At 46.1% G+C, this 20,218-nt stretch overlaps 1 protein-coding gene and 1 pseudogene across 1 annotated transcript; one reads left to right on the top strand and one right to left on the bottom strand.

The window, feature by feature from the left end:
* Positions 1-9,175: 9,175 nt before the first annotated feature.
* Positions 9,176-9,294, bottom strand: LOC111730548 (annotated as a pseudogene).
* A 2,065-nt stretch (positions 9,295-11,359) lies between these two features.
* Positions 11,360-18,309, top strand: ENSA (endosulfine alpha). Its single transcript, XM_011377621.2, has 4 exons — positions 11,360-11,592; positions 13,274-13,399; positions 14,659-14,825; positions 17,581-18,309. Exons 1-4 carry the CDS (start codon positions 11,536-11,538, stop codon positions 17,594-17,596), a joined length of 366 nt encoding a protein of 121 aa, XP_011375923.1. The 5' UTR covers positions 11,360-11,535; the 3' UTR covers positions 17,597-18,309.
* The last annotated feature ends 1,909 nt before the right edge of the window (positions 18,310-20,218 follow it).

The following is a 20,218-nucleotide window of genomic DNA, read 5'->3' as shown; positions in this document are numbered from 1 at the left end:
CTTATAATTAGCTTATTCTTCCCTATAAAACATCTACAGCACAAGAGACAATAAGAAATGTAGTTACTAGGACTGTTTAGACTTCCCTGTTATTTTTACCTCAGACAAAACGTTGTTCCCATAATTCATCCTTTATAAAATGTTTCTCAAACTGTGGTGCAAAGACCACTGCACCAAAACAACCTATTCTGGGGGAGTAAGGAGGGGGGTACTTGCCAAAATGCAGGTTCTTAGTAAAACAACCTCTGGGATTGGGGGCTCAGGAACCTACATTTTTTAAAAAATATTTTTTAATTTTTTCATTTACAGTTGGCATGCAGTATCATATTAGTTTCAGGTGTACAACATAGTGATTAGGCACACAATTTACAAAGTGATCACCCCACTAAATCTAGTACCCGCGTGGCACCATACATAGTTATTACAATATTATTGACTGTTCCTTATGCTGCACTTTACATCCCGCCACTATTTTGTAACTACCATTTTGTACTTCTTCAGCCCTTCCCCTTTTTCACCCCCTTACCCCTTCCCCGCAGGAACTTGCATTTTAAACACAGGGCTTGCATGTTAAAAACTGAGAACACGGCTTCATATTTTATTGCCCATAATTCATTCATCCAAAAATTATTGAATACTTAACAAATTAACTGGCACTTGCTAGGTGCTAATAAAAAGTTGTATGAGATACAATTTCAGCCCAAACTCATTTACGTTATCGCTTTGCGAAAACGTATTTATGCTCAAGTAGAAGTATAAGCTTAATATGTGGAAGCACAAAGAAGAGTAACATTCTTCCTGGGAACGTCAGGGAAGACTTAGAGGAGTTGTTTACAGTAGCTTTCATATTGACCGCCTTTCTCGTGAGGTTCAATGCTAACTGCTCTGTACATTATCTCATTTATTCCTCACAACACTATAAGGTTATTTTACAGAAAACTCAGGTAGTGAGGCTCGCCTAAGAGGACACAGTGCCCAGTTCAAAAGCATCCTTTTAACCACATTTCTTGCTTCCATTTAAACTTAGTTTTAACGAATCTTTTTAGGTTGAGAAGAGAGAGCTGAGGCAATTCCAGGCAGAGGAAACAATATGTGCGGAATAACTTGTTACGTGTTAGAATTTCACGAATGTGTGTGCTTTTCGTATATCTCTAGGTTTCCAAAAGATACCATTCTAAGAGACGACTTATATTCAAGTTGTAGACGAAAAGGGGTTTTTTTTTGAAACTAGCAAATGAACTCTATTTGTTTACCTTCATTTATTCCTCCTCTGTTTTTCTTTATATAAAACTGAATTTCTGACATATTCTTTTTTCTTCTTGAATAACTTAACATTTCTTACAGGGCAAGTCTGCTGGACATACATTCCCTCAGGGTTAGTCTGAGAAAGTCTTTACTTATCCTTTTAAAGGATGATCTCACTGGATATAGAATTCTAGGTCGATGGGTTATTTTTGCTTTTGGGGTATTTTAACAGTACTTTAAATATTCCATTCTACTCTTCTTGCATGCATGTTTTCTGACATCAAATTTTAATAAAACTGTAAGGATTCTGATTTTTTTAAAATGTGTTTTTCCCCTTTTCTACACAGCTAAAATGCCCATAAACGTATATTTGTATGATTTCTGAAAGTGTGTTTCATTCTCTAAAGAAGAAAATTGTTTTACTGCTGAAATGAGGTAGATAAGTAGTTTCTTATATCTTCCTATTATCTATTCCACATTGCATGGATCTTCATTCCTATGTGCCCCATGCTTCTCAAGGCCTTGGTCTGTCTTTTCTCCTCACTGTTGTCCAGGTGTCTATGTAACTTGGAAAGAGACAGACCAGATATGACTTCTCGTCGATAAGTGAGGAAGGGAGCCCTCTCTTCCAGAAAGCAGCAAGTCAGGCAAAGTGAGGGTCACTTCCTGCCAGAAATCTCCTTTTTCTGGCAGCCCAACTCACTACCGTTAGTTTTCCTTTTTTTTAAATTTTTTTCCTGAGTATCAATCATCTAACCATCACTTTTTCCCAACCAAATTGAACTGCTGTAAGTATAACAACACATTTTATCTGAACTTACTTTAGAAACTCAGCCAGGAATCTAGGGGCTTCTACCCCTTCAGAAGGGTTTCTTGACCAAATTCTCATGTTTCTGCCACATAGATAGGCCTGGTTTGGTGGGAAAAAATTCAAAGCCAAAGTTTTTCTTGCATTTCAGAGATGTTGAAATTCCCCACCGCAGCTCTGCCCCAGTCTAAAGATGAATACTTCTTCAAAGATTTCTGGACATTTAAAGCCATAATACCTCAAAATATTTGTGGGTTAACAACGACGACGACAACAACAACAATAATAATAATAAGCCAAAGCTTCCCCCACCCCCACCCCCACTCCCTACCCTCAGCTTTGTCACCACAGCTTTTCTTGAACTCCCAGGTGGAGGCCAAAAAGGTCTCAGACAGCTTAGGTTAAACCGACATATTAAACTAAATTAGATTTCTGTCTGGGAACAGGAAGGAAGAGATGGTCATGATCAAAGACGGGAAGGCTAGAGAAGGTAACAGAATGGCTGACTGGATTCTTAAGAACGTTATGAACCTTTAAAAGACCGAACAAATATTTTTATTTTAAAATGCTCAAGGGAATACGAGACATTTTAAAAATTAGATGACTCCTTTTAATTCAGTCTTTTCCTCTTCCGCTCCGTCTTACTCTTCATATTACCTTTTCATTTTAAACTTTTTATGGAACCATAACATAACTAGAGAAAGTACATAGATCAGAGTAAACGAAAACGTGCACCTCAATAATGAATAGTGAGCCTTCCCATGTAACCGGCACCCAGGTCAAGAAACAGATCATTACCGCTCCCCCAAAGCCCCCTTCATACCTCAGTGTCACTGTCTCCCCCGTTAAAAGTAACCACAATCTTGACTTTAAAACAATAGATTAGTTTTGCTTACTAATAATATTGTATGATTAATACAATATTAATCATACAATAATATTGTATGATTAATACAATATTAATCATACAATAATACAAATGAAATCATACAATATTTTTTGTGATCATTTATTTTACTTTGAACATTTGGGTTCTAGCTTGAGGCACTATAAGCAGAGCTGCTTATGCACATGTGTTCTGTTGGATGTAGAATGCATTTCCATTGGATACGTACACTGGGAGCGGAGCTGCTGGGCCACAGGGTTTGGATTATGCTCAGCTTCAGTACATCGTGCCACCAGTTTTCCAAAGTGTGTTTGTACCCACTTACACCCCCACACCCCCCAGCCACACGACAGGTTTTCTAAATTGTCAATTCACGAATTTGGGCACATGACCCTGCTGAGCACAAAAACGAATAAACGAAAGCCACTGTTAATCCCTGTACCAATGCTTTAATTTATAGAAACTGGACTTCTTGGGTAGGCTTCAGAGAGCCTCTACACCTGAAAATATATACGATATTTTTGCACATACTTTTGCATGTGCATATGTGAGTTTTGGGGAGAGAAGAAACATAGCTTGCATCAGATTCTCAAGGATCAGATTTCCATACTTTGGAAAACTGGTGGCAGTATATATTAAGCTAAACACAATCCTATCCTAAAAAAAGAGTTAAACAAGACTGCTTTATGGGCATCCAGCAACTGAGGAGCTGTTATTACTCAGAAACACTTTGCTTGCTATCAGCAAACACTGTTCTAGGTGTGTAGTGGCGTGTGGACAGTCTGAACAGGCAGTTTTCCTTTGATTAACAGAGGACTAGCATGCTTGACCATTGCATTTTCCTTTTATTTTTACTAGGTTAAAACCCTTTATTAAAACAGCTTCGCAATGTTTTGATTACTATAATTTGATAATGGCTTTATTGAGATATAATTCTCACGCCACATATCCATTTAAAGTGAATAATTCAGTGGTTTTTAGTATATTTACAGCCTGGCGCTGTCACCACCATCCATTTTAGAACATTTCATCATCCTAGGGAACAAAAAGCCCATCCATACCCACTAGCATTCATTCCCCATTTCTCCTAGCCCCAGGCAAATGCCGATCTACTGTCTCTATAGATTTGCCTCTTCTGGACATTTTGTATAAATTTCACGCAATATGTGCCTTTTGTGACTGCTTCTTTCACTTGGCATGTTTTCAAGGCTCGTCTATGTCATCGTATTTATCAGTGCTTCATTTATTTTTATTGCCAAATAATATTCCACTGTATGGATATATCACATTTTTATTTATCCACCAGCTGATAGACCTGGTAACCATTTTAAATGATTCTGTATAGAATACAATGTGCCCAAAACAAAATCTGTATTTCCTAAACCTCCTACTTCAGGTGTCTCCATATCAGTAAACGGTGCCATCGTTCACCCACTGGCTCAGGGCGGAAACTCTGACATTATCCTTTATTCTCACGACAGCAGATTCTGTGGGTTGGTTGCACTCTCAAAATAGATTCTACACCCAGCCATTTTCAGCCTTCTCTACAGCTACCGCCACCGCCAATCCAAGCCACTCTCCTCTCTTCCTTGAACTGTTATAAAAGCCCCATTAGTTTCCAGCTGCTGCTGCCACTTTGGCCCCACACAGAGTGGCCACAGTGATGAGTTTAAGAGTCAGACCAACCTGTGTTACTCCCTGCTTGACACCACCTGATAGCTGCCCCTCACACACAAAATGAACCCCAAAGCCCTTACCATGCCTGCGAAAGCCCAAAGCGATCTGATCCTGGCCCATGCCTCCCTGATTCTGGCTCTAGCTACGCTTGCCTTCTTGCTGTGTCTAAAGATGCACTGACAACAAGCGGAGCTTGGAGTTAGAAATGTCTTAGCTTATAGCAGAAAGTGTTTTCCAAAAGAACTTATTCATCTTTTAGATATTTACTCTCTTAAACACATTCGTAATATATTTTCACCATAATTGCCCAAACCTGATTTGACTAATAGTTTCCATTTTCTTTCCCCACATGACTGTCCAAATTGAGTCATACGTTCAACTGGTTACCAAGTTCTGCCAGTCTAAGTTATTATGTCTCCTTCTTCTGTGTCCTTCCGTTCCTATAGTCACTCTGGCTCTTGTCAATAAGCCAAAACTGGAGTCATGAGACTCGGAAAATTAGTGGTGGTTGAGATTCTGGGCAAAAATACGAAGATAATTTTCTATAGTCTTTTATACCTCCTTTTATTATCCACTCATTTCCGTGACGCAGGTAAAACTTAAATGGGGATGGGAGGGGTGTTTATTTAGCTTAAGCCTTTTATTGAAATATACATACAGAAAAGTGCGCATATCACCAGTGGACAGCTCAGTTTTCACAGACTGAACACACCCATGTAACTGGCAGCAAGATTAAGGAACCAAACGTCACTGTCACTGTTGCTGGCACTCAGAACCCCCTGTGATCCTTTCCGGTCGCCACCCTCCAAGGGGAGCCGCTCTCCTGACGTCAATGGACACTGACCAGTTTTACCTTAACAGGATTTTTCAGGTAAGTGGAAAAAGCTTAGATGGGGGAATATCTGAGGGAAGCACATCTTAGAAGCCTGAAATGAAAAGGAAAAGAGTTGGGAAGGAGACAAATCTGGAAAAGAAAGAGGAGGAAGAGGGAGGGAAGGGCACGCGGAGGGGAGGGAGAGCAAGTAGACATTTGAACAGAAAGAACCTGGCTGCCCGGTCGGCTGCCTGGGAAACCAACAGTGACAGTCTCCCTAGGCGTGTCCCCTCCGCTCCCCCTGCTCCAGCCTCCCACCTCGCACCCCTACCCCGTCCCGCCGACATGATTTTAAGATCGGAAGTCCTCTGCTCCGACTCTCCCTCACACGTCTTTGGGTGGCACATTAAATTTCATTAGTGGTCCATTCTTTGAGATGAAAATTGCCCCCTTTTGGGTACTTTTAAAATACAAATACTACAACAAAAAGTAAGCTATCAGTGACTGACACATAATAGATGCCACATAAACTTTCTTCCTTTCTGTGATTTTTCTAAGGCCTTCACTGGACCAATATTTCACAGCGTAGCTATTAATTAAAGGTGATCTGATTTCTTAATCCAAGTTTAAAATAGCAAACGATAATATTGATTCGGTAGCTTTGGGGAAATATTTGCACTTTAACCAGAACTTCAATGCAGTGGAAAGCAGAGGTGAGATATTTATGGAAAGAGAGGCTTTCCTGTTCTCAGAACAAAAACTATAAAAAACTTTGAAATGAGCAGAAACATTATTGGGTATTGTTTAGAAGAGTCTTCGAAGTTATCTGATCTGGGCCTTTTGTTGTCTTTGAACTATTTCACGGTTCGTAAATTGAGAGAAGTAATGGCATTGTTAATGATTCTTACACCTGGAGAGACATGTGAATTTTGTCCAGTGAGAAGATGATCTAAACATTCCCCTTTACGCCCTGTAGATACTGACAAGCTTCGCGTCTTCGTGAATCCATCCCGGCATTCTCAAACGCGTGCACACGCGTCTGCCTTCAGACTCTCTTTCGAACCAGTTCGACATCGTACTAGTTCCCTCAGAGTTTGTATGAGTTATGGTTTTACTTTTTTGAAAATTGTCTTTAGTACTGTATTGTTCTGTCACTTAGCTACTTTCCCTAGGCTACACTTCAGGCCAGTCTTAGAGTATAAATTTGTAAAGGACGCAAGGCGAGAATAGAGCTTGGTTATTTACTGGTATTCTCAGTGTGGCCCATCAGGGGGTGCTAATGGCATGTGTCTCAAACCCAGATATTTCTCCAGTCTCGATTTTTTTATGGCCATTCTTCCATGGATTGTTGCTTAAGCACCGATGAATCGTACATACATTGTTATTCCCAGATATCTCATCTCATACCCAAAAGATTGAAGTTCTACCCTGAAAAGTTCAGACACAAGCAAGAGAAAAGTGCTACGACAAGGAATAAATATGTAAGAAGTTCAAGGCCTCTTCTATCTTTACTTCCCCCCGTCCAATCTGCTCTTGTCCCTGAGTCTGCTTTTCTGCAAATGGTACCACCCTTCACTCAGGACTTTGGGATTCATCCTTGCTCCTCCCTTCACCTTTATTCCCCACATCCATTATTATTTCTCTCTCCCTCTCCTCTCCATTCTCATGGCCTCTGCCTCTGACTAGGCCTCCCGAGTCTCGCCTGGACCTCCACAATCACAGAGATCCAGCTGGTCTCCCGCTTGTCTCCAGTCCAACCTCCACATGGCTTCCCCAGTGAAATCTTCCCAAATCCCATATCTAACAATACCATTTCCCTGCCTGAAATCAGAGGTTCCCCCTTCGTCTTCACAAAATCCCCAACACTTCAGCATGACTCGTAAGTCTCCTCAGGACCCCAGCAGCCTGAACTGTGTCTCGTCTGGCTGCTCCACACAGGTTCCCAGATCGGCCTTATTTGCAGTGTCTCCTGAGGGAGTTTTTCAAAAATACAGATTTCCAGGCCCCAGTTCAGAGATACTGATTCATGTGGGGGGAGACAGGGCTCAGGAAATCTGCATTTTTATAAAGTGCCCTAGGAACTTTTAATCAACTAAGTCTGCTAACCAAGGACCTAGTACATGGAGTTTCCTATGGTTCTCTGTCTTTTCACAGGAGGTTCCTTCTACCTGAAAAGGGTTTCTCCACCCTCTTTTTTACCTTGAACATTCCCACACTTCCTTCAAATGTCATTTCCTCCAGGAAGTGCCCTTAACATGATGCTCCAGTGTAAACTGTCCTTCTCTCTTATCTCCTCACTCATCTCTGAACGTGAAGACAGAGACTGTCCTTCATCTTCGCACCCACAGTGCCCAGCACGACACCTAGCGCGTAATGAGTGCTCAGGTAAGGTTGCTGGATGCAAGAGGAGCCTTGCTGGGCCAGTGGGATCTTGCTTCCTCTGGGACGTCATTATTACTCTTGCCAGTTTCTGTCTCCCATCTCCATTGTCCTCAGCCATGCAGCCACCCTCTGACCTTTTATAAGGTAGCGTGCTCCTTTAAACTGTCCACCCTTCCCCCCTCCCCTGCCAACTTCCAACCTCCCTGTGCACCCTCGCAGCCCCAGCATAGGCACGGCCTCATCTGAAACATTCCTCGACCGGCTCAGCCAGAAATGATCTTGTAAACACTTACACATGTGGTAAGTGTCATACATTACCTAATAGTGTAAGGCACAAATATGTTAGAGACCTACAGCTCATTCTCAATATATGGGTCACAGTCACCCTGCCCTGACCTCCTTCCCTATCATTACGCTCTGAGACATCGACATCTATGACTTCACATTACCTTGATTACATCAACATCAGTGACTTTTATCACCATGCCATATCTGCCACCAATTATAATTAGCCTAGGCTACAGCTTATCATAACCTACCATTTCTCCACCTTCCAACATCCAGACTGAAATTTTGCTCTCACAGCAGCCTCCTCCTCTTCCGCCTCTTCCGTCCTCCCCTCGAATCTGAGCTTCGTCTGTCTCAGGACCAGTTTGTCAATTCTTTCCTATCCTCCCAGTTCATCCGGCTCATTCCGTCTTTCCTGAAGAGCCTGAGCGATGTAGTCGGCTACTCCAACAGGCCCGGGTGATGTGGTCGGCTACCCCGGCGGGCCCGGGTGATGTGGTCGGCTACTCCGACAGGCCCGCGTGCCAGTCGTCCTCCCTCCTCTGCTCCTTGATGAGTCCTCTGCCCTAGTTAACTCTGGCTGGCTGTTCTCTCCATTCCAAGGCAGCCAGGAGTTCCTGACCGAAGTCACAGAGCCATGCTCACTGGGACTGCCACAAACTCATATTTATCTAATCTCAGGTGGAACTTTCCTGCTATGTTCTATGGTGCTGTTTTTGCACTCATTTTTCCTAGGGCCCTCTATCTCATCCAATTATCCTTTATATTCTCAAAAGATAGACCTCAGGAAAACAAGGCACAAGAAGAAGAAGGATAGGGAAGGGGAAGGGGAAGAGGAAGAGGAGGAGGAGAGCAACGCCATGATATTGCGACTTCCTTAAATGTTTAGCCTGCACAGTCCCTTCCCACTCTTCCTTTAGCATCGCCAAGGCCAACCTGTCTGCCCCTCTCCCTCTTGATCGATTGATCTCCTGAGACCTTCTTTCATTATCTCCTCCTTAAAGCAGATTACGATTTTAGTTTGTCTCTCAGTTAACCCCGCCCTCTGCCCCCCACCCCCCGCCTTTTTTTAAAGGCCTTGCAGCACCTGGTATTCCTCGGTGGTCTCCCATCCAAGTACTAACCAGGTCCGACCCTGCTTAGCTTCCGAGATCAGACGAGATCCGGCACGTTCAGGGTGGCATGGCCATAGACTTGTCCCTGCTGCCTTTTCTGAAAACAAGCTTGAGCCTTGCCTACCATCCGGAAAATAAAATCCTTTGCTGCTTCCTCTTCAGTTCATTGCCCTGATTTCTTTCTTTGCTTTGTAAACACTTGCAATTAGCTTTCGTCCCCTCCATCTTTAACTTCTCTGTCACTCTCTCCTGGTTCTTCTCTTTACCACTCTGATCATTATCTCTGTGTCCCTTGCCAACTTCTCCCCACGTTACTGTCTTGGGACATCTTTTTTCTACCTTCTCCTTTGGTGATGCTATCTACATCCACAACTTCACTAATACGTAGGTGAAGAAGCCCATATTTTATTCATAGTTAGTGTCTACTTTTCTCCCAAACAACATTTCTACATTTCCTAGAACCCCACCATTTCATATATGGAGGATATCTCAGAGGTCATTTATCCCAAGTCTTCATTGCCTGGGCATCTCCAGCAAATGGCTCACGGGCTTTTAAAAGGCAGTTTCCAAAATCAAACACCTCTTTTTCTGTCTGCTTCTAATTCCATTCCCCAAACGACTCCTCATCCTGAATTTATTATTTAAATAGTCGCCCTGAGGCACATGGCCTTCTCATTCTCTATCATCAGCTGCTAACCTAGTAGATTCCACTACCACACTCACTCAACCAGGTTCACCGTTTTCTAAACTACCACATTTCTAGTTTAAGTCCTAATTATTTCCCACCTAGAGTATTGCAGTGGATTCCTGGATAGCCTGCCCGCCTCCGGTCTAGTATCTTTCTGCTTGCAATTCTGAATTATTTTTGTTCATTACCACCAAACTAATCGTCCTAAAGAGCAGTTCTGATCTGCCACTCTCTGGCCTAAAACCTTAATTACTAATTTATTCACAAGTTTCTTATCCTGGCATTCAAAGCCCCGCATATTCTCGTCGTTGTACTGTGCCCATCACCTGGAATACCTTTCCTTCCTTCATCTTTACCTGACAAACTCCTTTCTTTAAAGCTATTTGAAATAAATAAAGGCATTTGAAATAAATACCACTTCCATCACAAAGTCTTTTTTCCCCCTAAACTGACTTTGAGCCTTCCTTTGAACCTACGTAGCATTTTATCAACACTTTTATTTCAGTGCGTACCAGATTTTGCCATGTAGTCTCACTTTTCCATTAAAAGTGCACCTAATTATACAAAAAAGATTAAGATAGCCAAGGCTGTCACAAAAAACTGCCTGCAAAATTAAAACTTAATAAAATTTGCAGTTTATTAGTATTAAACTAATGTTCATTTTTAATATAAAAATGACATGACTAACAGTCCAGGAAGATGGATCTATTTTTTTAATCTTGGGGATTTAGGGTCCACCTGGCACTCTGTGGAAACCCTCCCCACACGCCCACTAAACTAAGCTTTCTAAGGGCAGAGACTGCCTTACTATATGTAACCATCTACAGTCTCTCAAGAAATATTGCTGAACTGTGACTCAGGATAGTTGAACTAGTGATAACTGTATTTACTTACAGTTATCTTACCATGTACCTAGAACTGCGCTCTGTTTCAAGGAGCTTAGTCCATGGACGACCCTGAGCAAGTATAAAACTGTACATAAGAGTTAAATCATGGAACGTGAGCCATTTGAGCTCCACAAGCCGTCTCGGGGTCGGGATCAGCCTCTCCGTGCCACACACCAAGTGCCACATGGAAGTCGTGTTAAGTACCACTTTAAAGTCCACTCTGACCTCCGAATTATTTTCTGCAGCTCAATAGTTTTCTGTTAAGGCTTAGTTTTCTGCTTAAAGCTTAATCCTCTCCACCTGAAAATAAAAGGTTTATATCCTTTGGCTGTCCGGAAAGCCTCGCGGCCGCGGGGCACTAAAGCTAAAGTCTGATCCCACCAAAAGAGAAAAAACGCCCAAGCTAGCAGCTCCGCCCCCTAACATCCCCCACGGGCTTCCAATTGGCCCTTGTGGCTCACTCTCTTTCCGGATTGGTGTTTCGGCTTGCCCGTCGCCCTCATAAAACCCACCTTTAGCCAGCGGCTATTGGTAGGTCGTTACGTCATTGCCCCATCTACCCCGTTTCTATTGGCTCCCAAAAGAAGGGGCGGTCGCAACGTCACAGGCAAGGGCCGCCATTTTGACTGAGCAACCCTAGTGACAGGAGCCGAAGGAGCAGCGCAGGTTGTCCCCGTTTCCCCTCCCCCTTCCCTTCTCCGGTTGACTTCCCGGGCCCCCTACACTCCACAGCCCCCGTCCCGCCATGTCCCAGAAACAAGAAGAGGAGAACCCTGCGGAGGAGACCGGCGAGGAGAAGCAGGTGAAATGGAGGGGGTGCGGGCGGGCGAGTCGGGGGCGACCGTGATGGGGCGGGAGACGGTCTCCCACCCGTGCGGATTGGTCGCCATGGTCCCAAGCTCTGCAGGGGTTGGCCACTCGTTGCGTCACGCGGGGTGAGCCTCAACGCGGCTTGCTGCTTTGGTGCCGGTTGGTTGGGTCTATTGTCAGTCAGTGCGGTACCCTCCTTGATTGGCCAATCGGCCTACCGCTCAACGCCGGGAAGCTGTGCTATAATTGGCCGAGCCTGGGCGGGGGCGGGTGTTTGGAAAGACTGGGTGAATGAAAGGGGGCTGGTGGTCCCGGGATGCGTTGTGCGTTCTCGGTTTTCAGGGGTAAATAACCCGACAACTGAGCGGGGGCCCTCACCCTAAATCCTCCGAAAGTTACAGGTCGAGGTAAAGACGTTTAGAAAGGACTAGCACGGGGGGAAGGGAGAAGAATAATTATATTATCGTGGCTAGTTTAAGGCGGCAACTTTCTCAAGAAACGTATTTTGACGGTTGGGGATGGTCCGTAGCCCACCTTCACGGGACTGAAGAGGACTAGGGTTCCATACAAAATAATGGAGGCTAAACCTAGAAGACACCGAGAGAGTCGTGACAAGAAAGATGCCACCCCATTCCCCCCAGACTTCCAAGGCAGTGGGACTTAGTTTACCCGCAATACTGTCATGAAAACAGGCCAAATAGACCTTTTCTTGGGGTCCGTATTTGACTTATAACATTGAGTGCTGGGCTCAGGGATCCATGAAATACACTGGTGTTATATCAGTGGCAGATTTCCAAGGGAATGGAATGTAATTCCAGTAAAAAAGAACCACAAATTGGCTTTAGGTCCTTCTAAAAAGTCAGGAAGGAAAAGGACAGCGGGACCCACAAAAAGCAAGGAAAGAGTAACAACAACCACAGCCCCTGCAAAGCCAGTGAGCTCTTGGCACGTTCCCCGAATTTACATCAGCTGCCCCTCTAGGGAAGGTGTTGACTTTCTGGCAGAAATTGTGGGGAAATACTAGTGAACCTACTTTATCTTAATCTCCCCGTGATTAAAAATATCATTGTCATCTCTTTACCTATCACTTTCCTACCACGTGTTTATGGAAATGCTGAAGCAATGGCCCATTACCAAGGCAGGGATCTTTGGAGAAGGCCACACAGCTCTATCGTCCTCCACAGAGGGACTTCTCAGATGACTGTCTGAGACTCTGAATAAGGAGGGAATATCTCGGCAGAATCATCTCCTTTGCTTTTGCGTTTGACCTGTACTGTATGTTAGGGACAGCCGGGGAACTTGCCCACTCGTATATCACCAGAAGCCCGGTTAGCTCTTTTCTCTCTTTGTCTTTGCTAGCTTCTATGCAGAGTGACCTATGGCTCACTCTGTGACTAAAAATATTGTGTTTAGTTATTACCTTTAACCCAGTACTCGCAGGTCACAGAGGTAGTTCCCTCGGCGCAGTGTGAAAAACACCTTGTCTTCTAACAATGCAGTCATCTTGAGCTTTAGAAATTTGAACAAAGATATAGCTTTAAGAGTAGAGTGGAGATAGCATGTTTATAAGTGGGTAGCTCTCCATACTAAAGTTGATAGTAATAAAGGTTATCAAATATTTGAAACAGTTGCTTCTCAATCTTTAATTGTTTTGGCCCATTTATTCCCTCCAGGACACGCAGGAGAAAGAAGGTATTCTCCCTGAGCGAGCCGAGGAGGCAAAGCTAAAGGCCAAATATCCAAGCCTAGGACAAAAGCCTGGAGGCTCCGACTTCCTCATGAAGAGACTCCAGAAAGGGGTATGGGGCACAATCTCTGATCCTCTTTGGAGCCAAAGAGAATGAGATCTGTGGAGGGTCTACTGAATGCTGACCTGGAAGTTTTATTGTTGGGCAGCAGTGAAAAGGAATTAGAAGCTGTAAAGAGAGAGGCAAATTATTGGAACTCTCTGCTGTGGTATCAGTTAGCTTCTGATTTCCCATATTGGATATTAAGGATTCATGTAGGGGCATTTGGGTATGAGAGTTGGGAGGATGAGGGAAGAATGTTGGAGACTTGAATGCTGACTATCCCCACATTTGCCTGTTTGAGTGGTGGGAGTTTAGAACTGCAGTTTTTAGGGTTAGAGCTAAATTTTGGGGTGGCTCATTTGGGAAGATCAAACCATCTGTCCTACAGATTTCCTCAACTCGGATAGATTCCTTCAGACCCTTGAAGTTAGCACTAGCCATTTACACCTTCAGGAGACTTACTTTTTCTTGATTCTCCTCACCAAGGGAGAGTCTGCCTTCGTGGCCATGTAGCTCCTGATCAAGTTTCTCCGTCCCCAGAAGTACCTAAAGCTGAGGGACTGTTAGTCGTTAAACTGGAGGGTATTCCTCTGCGTGGATGAAATGGAGAGTGACACAGATCCTGTGGAGATTCCTAGTTATTGAGTCTTAGTCACAGATGATGTGATGCTGATTTGCAGTTTACCTTGCTGTAGGCAAGGCAGGCGTGGGCAGGCTGTCACAGCCATGGAACATGTGTGGGAGCAGTGGGAGTCAGAGGAAAAATACAGCATCCTCCTGAACAAGCCCGGTTTCTATTCACGGTCTGAGAGAACAGTTTTCAGTTTTGAGATGATTGGCTGGATGTGGGTCTCCTGCTGATGGCGAGGCTGGCCCCAGATTGAGCCTTCTGTACGTCTGGTTCCTTTCTGTTTCCCCAGCACCACACCCGTCGGAGACTAGTAGGTCCTCAGTGTGCCTTTATGAATAAAGTCAGTGATTTTGTTGAACCATCCTGTACTGATGAGGCTACAGAGAATGTCGGGGCAGTCTCTTAACTCCAAAAGTCTGTACTCTAGCTGGGAAACTGCTTACGTACCTGAAAAAGTCAGACCACGTGTGAGGAGACGCGTGCATGTCCTTAATGCCAGGCTATGTGTGCGTGAGGTTAATCGAGGAAGACTTGGAAGATCTGAGCGTGGCAGAGGGTTTATAGTGGCTGTGGGTCTCCTCGCTTTTGAGGAAGGCCAGCGCTCCTCACTCACCTACACCTCCCTCTTGTCTCTTAGCAAAAGTACTTTGACTCAGGAGACTACAACATGGCCAAAGCCAAGATGAAGAATAAGCAGCTGCCAAGTGCAGGACCAGACAAGAACCTGGTGACTGGTGACCACATCCCCACCCCACAGGATCTGCCCCAGAGAAAGTCCTCGCTCGTCACCAGCAAGCTTGCGGGGTAACCTGGGCCCCCTTGTCCCCCCCTTCCTCACCCACTGGACTTTTATGTATCACAGGCAGGGATGGGATGGGCACCTAGTTAGAGCTTCTCAGCTTGCTAGCCAGAAATGCCAGCGGTTCCTCTGTGAAGGTGCTGTGTGTTGAAGAGGGGCCCCGAGTTCGTTTCTTCGGTTAAACTGAGATTTCCACACCCTCGCTGCAGCCCAGGTGGGGGCCCAGAAGTAGGAGACTGGGACTGGATGAGACCGCAGACTCTTTTTTTCTTCTGTACGAAAAGCTGGGGAGGTGTGATTTCTCCTTTTGGAAGAGAATATCCCGAAACAGGTTAGGCTAAGCCTTGGGACTAATATGATAGGTGTAGTATCCCAAGGCTAGCCTGACATCATTGGGAAAAGTAGGTTGAATAAGATCTGTTTTCTGTGCTTCTAAGTGTTTTTGTCCCTTAGGCTGCTTTCGCTTCATGTTTCCATTATGGCAGGTTTAGAGAATCCTCAAAGAGAAAAACTGATTTGCTTGCCTAGAACTACAATGCTCTCTTAACCTCCCTGAGCCAGTGTCTCTTACGATTTGCCCTGGCTCTTAATGTAAAGATTGGAAAACATTATTCACATAAAGTGGGCACCTTCTCTCTGTCCCCCGGCATTTCGAAAATATCATGGGATAGTGGAAGGAGCACTGATTTAGGAACCAAGATAGCTGGGTTCTAGTCTCAGCCTCGGCAGAAGTGATCTGTAGCCTTGGTCAAGTCGTTTAACCTCTCAGGATTTCTTATTTCCTCATCTGTAAAATAGAGATGAAAATGGATATGATTGATCTTGATGTTAAAATCCTATAACTGCCACCCAAAAAACTCCGCTGTTCATTGTAAAACTAAAAGTGAAAAAGGGCCATCCACGGGCGAGTCTACAGAGGGGTCCATTTGAAGACCGCACAAAGGGAGAGGAAGCGGAGATCTGGGCTTATACATTCAGGCAAGAGGGCCTCACAAGTATCATGGTCTTAGGGTCAAGAAACAAAATTCGTAGAAGCTAGTCACGGAAGCTTCTCGCCTCTGCCCTGACCTGCTTTCCTGGCTTTTAGTCTGGGCCTTCGCTGCTAAAAGGCCGCGGTGGCCCTGAGGGAACGTGCTCGGTCGTGCACACGTGGAGCCCGACATTCCAGATGTAACCAGATGCCAGGCGTATCATGAGGGAGACGAGAAGAAAAGGGGTGAACTGAGTTGGGCTCTGGGGCCAAGTGCTATGGCAGGGCTGGCGCAGCAGGTCCTCAGGAGATGGTTCACCTTGCAGGAAGCTGGGGAAGTGGTTGAGGAGAGAGGAGCACCGAGACGTCTCTGCCTTCCTAGAGCTCAGCACCTGCGTGCTGAGGAGAGGCAGCAGGGCTGATGCTCAAACAGGCGGGGGAAAGGCTGCAGGTGGCCGACGTCATCAACCTCGTTATCACTAGCACGGCCCGAATCTTGGTGAATGCCACTGCTGATTCCCACAGAGAGCGTCAGGCTGAGAACTGGCCGCTCGAGGGGGCAGGATTCCAGAACCCTCTCTCGCCCTCTCACCGCTCAGATTCCAGTGCGCCAGGCATTTGGCCCAGTGCGAATGAGCGATGAACGAGGGATGAACTTGCTCGTGCGCTGGGGGAGGCGGGACGTGTCCGGACTGCTCTCCCGACCGGCCGTTCGCGTCTCAGGCTGTCGTTCAGACTGATAGGCAAAAGTTGGTGAGGAAGGAACGGAGAGAGCAGAGTCCCTGGGTTCCCGGCCCCCAAACTCCTTGACTGTCACTTGTAATTGTATATAACGTTTGTGTTTCCTGCTCCATTTCCTCATGCCGTCTTCCTTAGTCGAGTCCATGTGGGGAGGGAAAATGCCGAACATCCTTGTATAGTTTCCTCGACTGTCCCGGCCATGTTGTACATAGATATGTCATGTTATTATATATATAAATATATATATAATTTTGTACGTTTTCTCCATCTTCGATCTTCTCGAAGTTTGTACTTTTTCTTTTCTGTCTGAGCCGCTTTCTCTATTGGTCAGTTTGAATCCTCAAAACTGAGGTCACAACGAAACTGGTTTCAGGAAGGGATAGAAGAAATAGGGAAATCAGGAAGCTGTTGGTCTCGCTCTCTCTCCACCTGGTCATCTTCAAGGCTAAGAAAACAAGGAGCCAGCTACATTCTGCACTTAACCACATGTTTCCGCTGCACGAAGCACATAACTCCCGTGGCAACGAGGGGTCGTTTGAAAATCCGAACCCCAATTGCTTTGATTAAACCTAGATCATTAAATCCACTCGCAACAGCAGGCGCGTTGTCTGGCCCTGGCGTCCGCACAGCCAGCAAGCACGTCATCGCTGCGCGCCCCCCGTCAGTCTCTGCTGTGCAAAGGGCTGTGGCCGAGCCTGCAAAACCAAGCCTGCTCTCGGCCAGGGGGCAGCTACACCCCTGCAAGCCTCCGGCGGTTCTGACCCTGTCTGACAAGTTGTTTTCCTGTCTCTGTTTTCATGGGTATCTCCAAAAAGGCAGAGAACATTTTGTTTTGTGGCTAAGACGGAAATCTCGTTCTCTCTCTCTCTCTCTCTCTCTCCGCTCGCTCTCTCTGTAATAAGTTCCCGTGGGTAGGATTGAGGCGTGTGCCAGGTGGCTTAATGAGTGTTAAGTGTGGCAGAGTCAGGGGATCGAGGCTGGGATGGACTTGAGGGCTTTTTCCCTTATTACTTGACAGTGTTTTCTTTCTCTTCTGTGTTCGTCCGCAGCGGCCACGTTGAGTGATGCTGCCCGGGGCTCCGCCAGATCCTGAGACGCTGCCCCTGGGTCCTGTGCCGGCTCCTGCCCCTCCCTGCTTTTGCAGCCAGGGGCCAGGAGGTGGCTCGGGCGCGGGCTGGAGAGGCAGAAGCCCCTGCCCGTCGGTGTCCCAGCGCATGGAGCCCCTTGGCTGAGCACCAAGACCTTGAACCTTTCTTGTTTTACCTTTTTTCCACATAACTGTTGGGAGAAATCTCAGTGAGATCCCGGGGGCGCTGGGGGTGGTGCCTGAGCGGAGGGGGTGGGAGATGTGGGGGGACATGAGTTAGGGCTTGGAGCTGATGGATACATCGCTGATGCCCTCTTCCTTAACTGTGTGGCCATCGTGGGCTCGGTGTGAGGGGCAGGAATGGAGTCAGCTAGAGGTGGGGGTTCCAGTTCAGCTCTGGGAAAGTGCCGTGTTTGCTTGGATGTGGCCGGGGCCCTGGTGTCAGATAAAGGAAGCTGTCCATCCAAATATGACAGATGCAGACAGCTCCTCTGGTTCTGCAGAGCCAGCCGAGAACGCAATTAATGTAAATTATTCATTTAAAAAATGTCCTTGGAACATTTGCCGGTGGGAGAAGGGCAGTGAGTGGGGGGAGGGGGCCGTGAGCGTGGGGAGCCCCACAGAGCCCAGGGGACTTTTTCAGTATTTGAAATAAAAAAAAAAAAACCCACAGAAAAACCCAACCCAGAAATACTGTGAAGCAGTTGGTGTGTTTTATTGGGAATGGGGAAAGGGAAGCAAAGACCAAAGATACCATTCAGGGGAGAAGCTGGCGTGGGGCCCCCAGTTTCTAAGGAACAGGGGCCCTTAATGTGGAATGCGCCCAGGCCCCCACTTCCGTCACTCAGGGAGAGGGAGCAGGGCACACTGACCAGGGCTTTCCTCACTCCTGGCCATCTTGCTTCTGTAGCTCATGCGGATGCATCAGCCTCAGGTTGGGCTCACAGAATGAGGGAGTTGAGGGCGTTCGGCATAAATGGTTTGTTGACAGCTAAAGCTGAGTCTAGGTTAAGCAAAAAAAAGAATTCCCGCTCTTCCTTTCCCCTTTCACAAGTCCTCATGTCCGTGAGGGACGTGACCTCTGGTCACACGCCGGAAGGAACTCCTCCTTTCTGCTTGTGGCCAGCAGGAGGCAGCATGACTTCTTTCCTTGTGATGTCTGAACCACTGTGGAATCCTGCCACTGAGAGAAGTAAAAAAGGATGTGAACGTGATATACAAAAGAAATGTTACCGAAGGAGAAACTGACGTGCACCTGGGCCCCCCACCCCCGTCCCGGCCAACGTGCACACGTGGCAGACTGAAACTACTTGCCCGTTTTGCCTAAGTTTGATTGGGAGAGTTTATCACAGTGTTTTCCCAAATGTGATTGGCTTCTCAAACGAGTAGCATCAAGGAAGCCTGACGAGGTCCAGGAGACATAGATAGTCCAGAGAAATGTCCGTCTAATTGTGGGAGAGGGCCACTTCTCAACTGGAGAAGGAATGTTCTCAGTGTCCAGCTCATACTTTCTCTCTAATCAGAAGCTTTCCCGGTAAGTTTCAACCACTCAGGCTGTTACGATGCCTCCTCACCCTTGGCCTTTCTGAACAGCGTGCTAGACACCGAGTGAGCCAGGTGGTCCGGAGATCTGTTCAAGACATTCCCTACCTTCGTGGGGTTTATTGTGTAGCTGGAAGAAAACACACGAAAAAGTTCAGACTTCAAAAGGTATCAACTCAAAGCTAGGATACACACACACGCATTAGTAGAGCACCGCTGTGGGGTTAGCGAGCCTTCTCATCCTGTTCCTCTTAAACCAATCCCGTGACTTCTCTGAGTATGTTGGCCCTAGTGTGTGTTTGCCGGGGGTACAGCTGAGGAATGAGGTCGGTGATGCTGAATGTGGGATCCTTCATTTTAATGATAGGTAAGGGAGTCGAAGTATAGAACTGTCGCTTCGAAGGTGGCGAAGCTAGTTGACTGACAAGCTTGAGTTAGTATCTAGGCTTTTCTCGTTATTCCTGTCTCCACTGATCCTTAGTTTTAAGCTGTAGCCTTAGGAATCCTGGGGTGCCCAGAAATGTTTGTGGCTTCCTCTGTTTCAGGTTAAAACTCGCTGTTCTTTCTACAGGGCAAGGCAGCCGGGGCAGACCGGTTCTACAGCGCTTCAGGAAGCTCTTCCTCCCATTTTAGCTGGGTGGTTTTTAAAACCTTTGCTCCACAGAGCAGCAGATCAAAGGTTCTTCCACTCCTCCTGACCCGGCTGAGTGATGATTGTGCTGACGAGGCTCTCAGTCATCTGATATGCAGGGCGTCAGGGGCGAAGTCACCATTATTGTCCAGCAGCACTTATTTTAAGCCGACGTGGCCCAGGCATTGAAAATGCTTGCAAAAAAAGAGTAGCTCAGAGAGCCGCCATCCAGGATGCCTACAGTGAGCCCACGCGCTCACAGGGGCGACCCTCCCGTGTGCACCGCCATCTGCTGGGCCTCGAAGGAGGCTGGAAGGAAGGAGGATTTCCCTTGGGAAGCTGAGACATGACAGTGGCATACAAATAAAAGCAAATAAACATAGTTCTAAGCAGAATTGCAAGGAGGAGGGGAAGGAGAGTGAGGAGG

The sequence above is a fragment of the Pteropus vampyrus genome, unplaced genomic scaffold, assembly GCF_000151845.1.
Source record: "Pteropus vampyrus isolate Shadow unplaced genomic scaffold, Pvam_2.0 Scaffold319, whole genome shotgun sequence".
NCBI lineage: Eukaryota > Metazoa > Chordata > Mammalia > Chiroptera > Pteropodidae > Pteropus > Pteropus vampyrus.
The sequence above is the reverse complement of the archived record's forward strand: the minus strand, read 5'-3'. Positions and strand labels throughout refer to the sequence as shown.

What these genes read in the sequence shown, in the direction of transcription:
- ENSA (XM_011377621.2), top strand. Translation starts at nt 11,536, where the DNA reads ATGTCCCAGAAACAAGAAGAGGAGAACCCTGCGGAGGAGACCGGCGAG. An exon ending in AGACCGGCGAGGAGAAGCAG is followed by an intron (nt 11,593 to 13,273) that starts GTGAAATGGAGG and finishes TATTCCCTCCAG; the next exon opens with GACACGCAGGAGAAAGAAGG. An exon ending in TGAAGAGACTCCAGAAAGGG is followed by an intron (nt 13,400 to 14,658) that starts GTATGGGGCACA and finishes CTTGTCTCTTAG; the next exon opens with CAAAAGTACTTTGACTCAGG.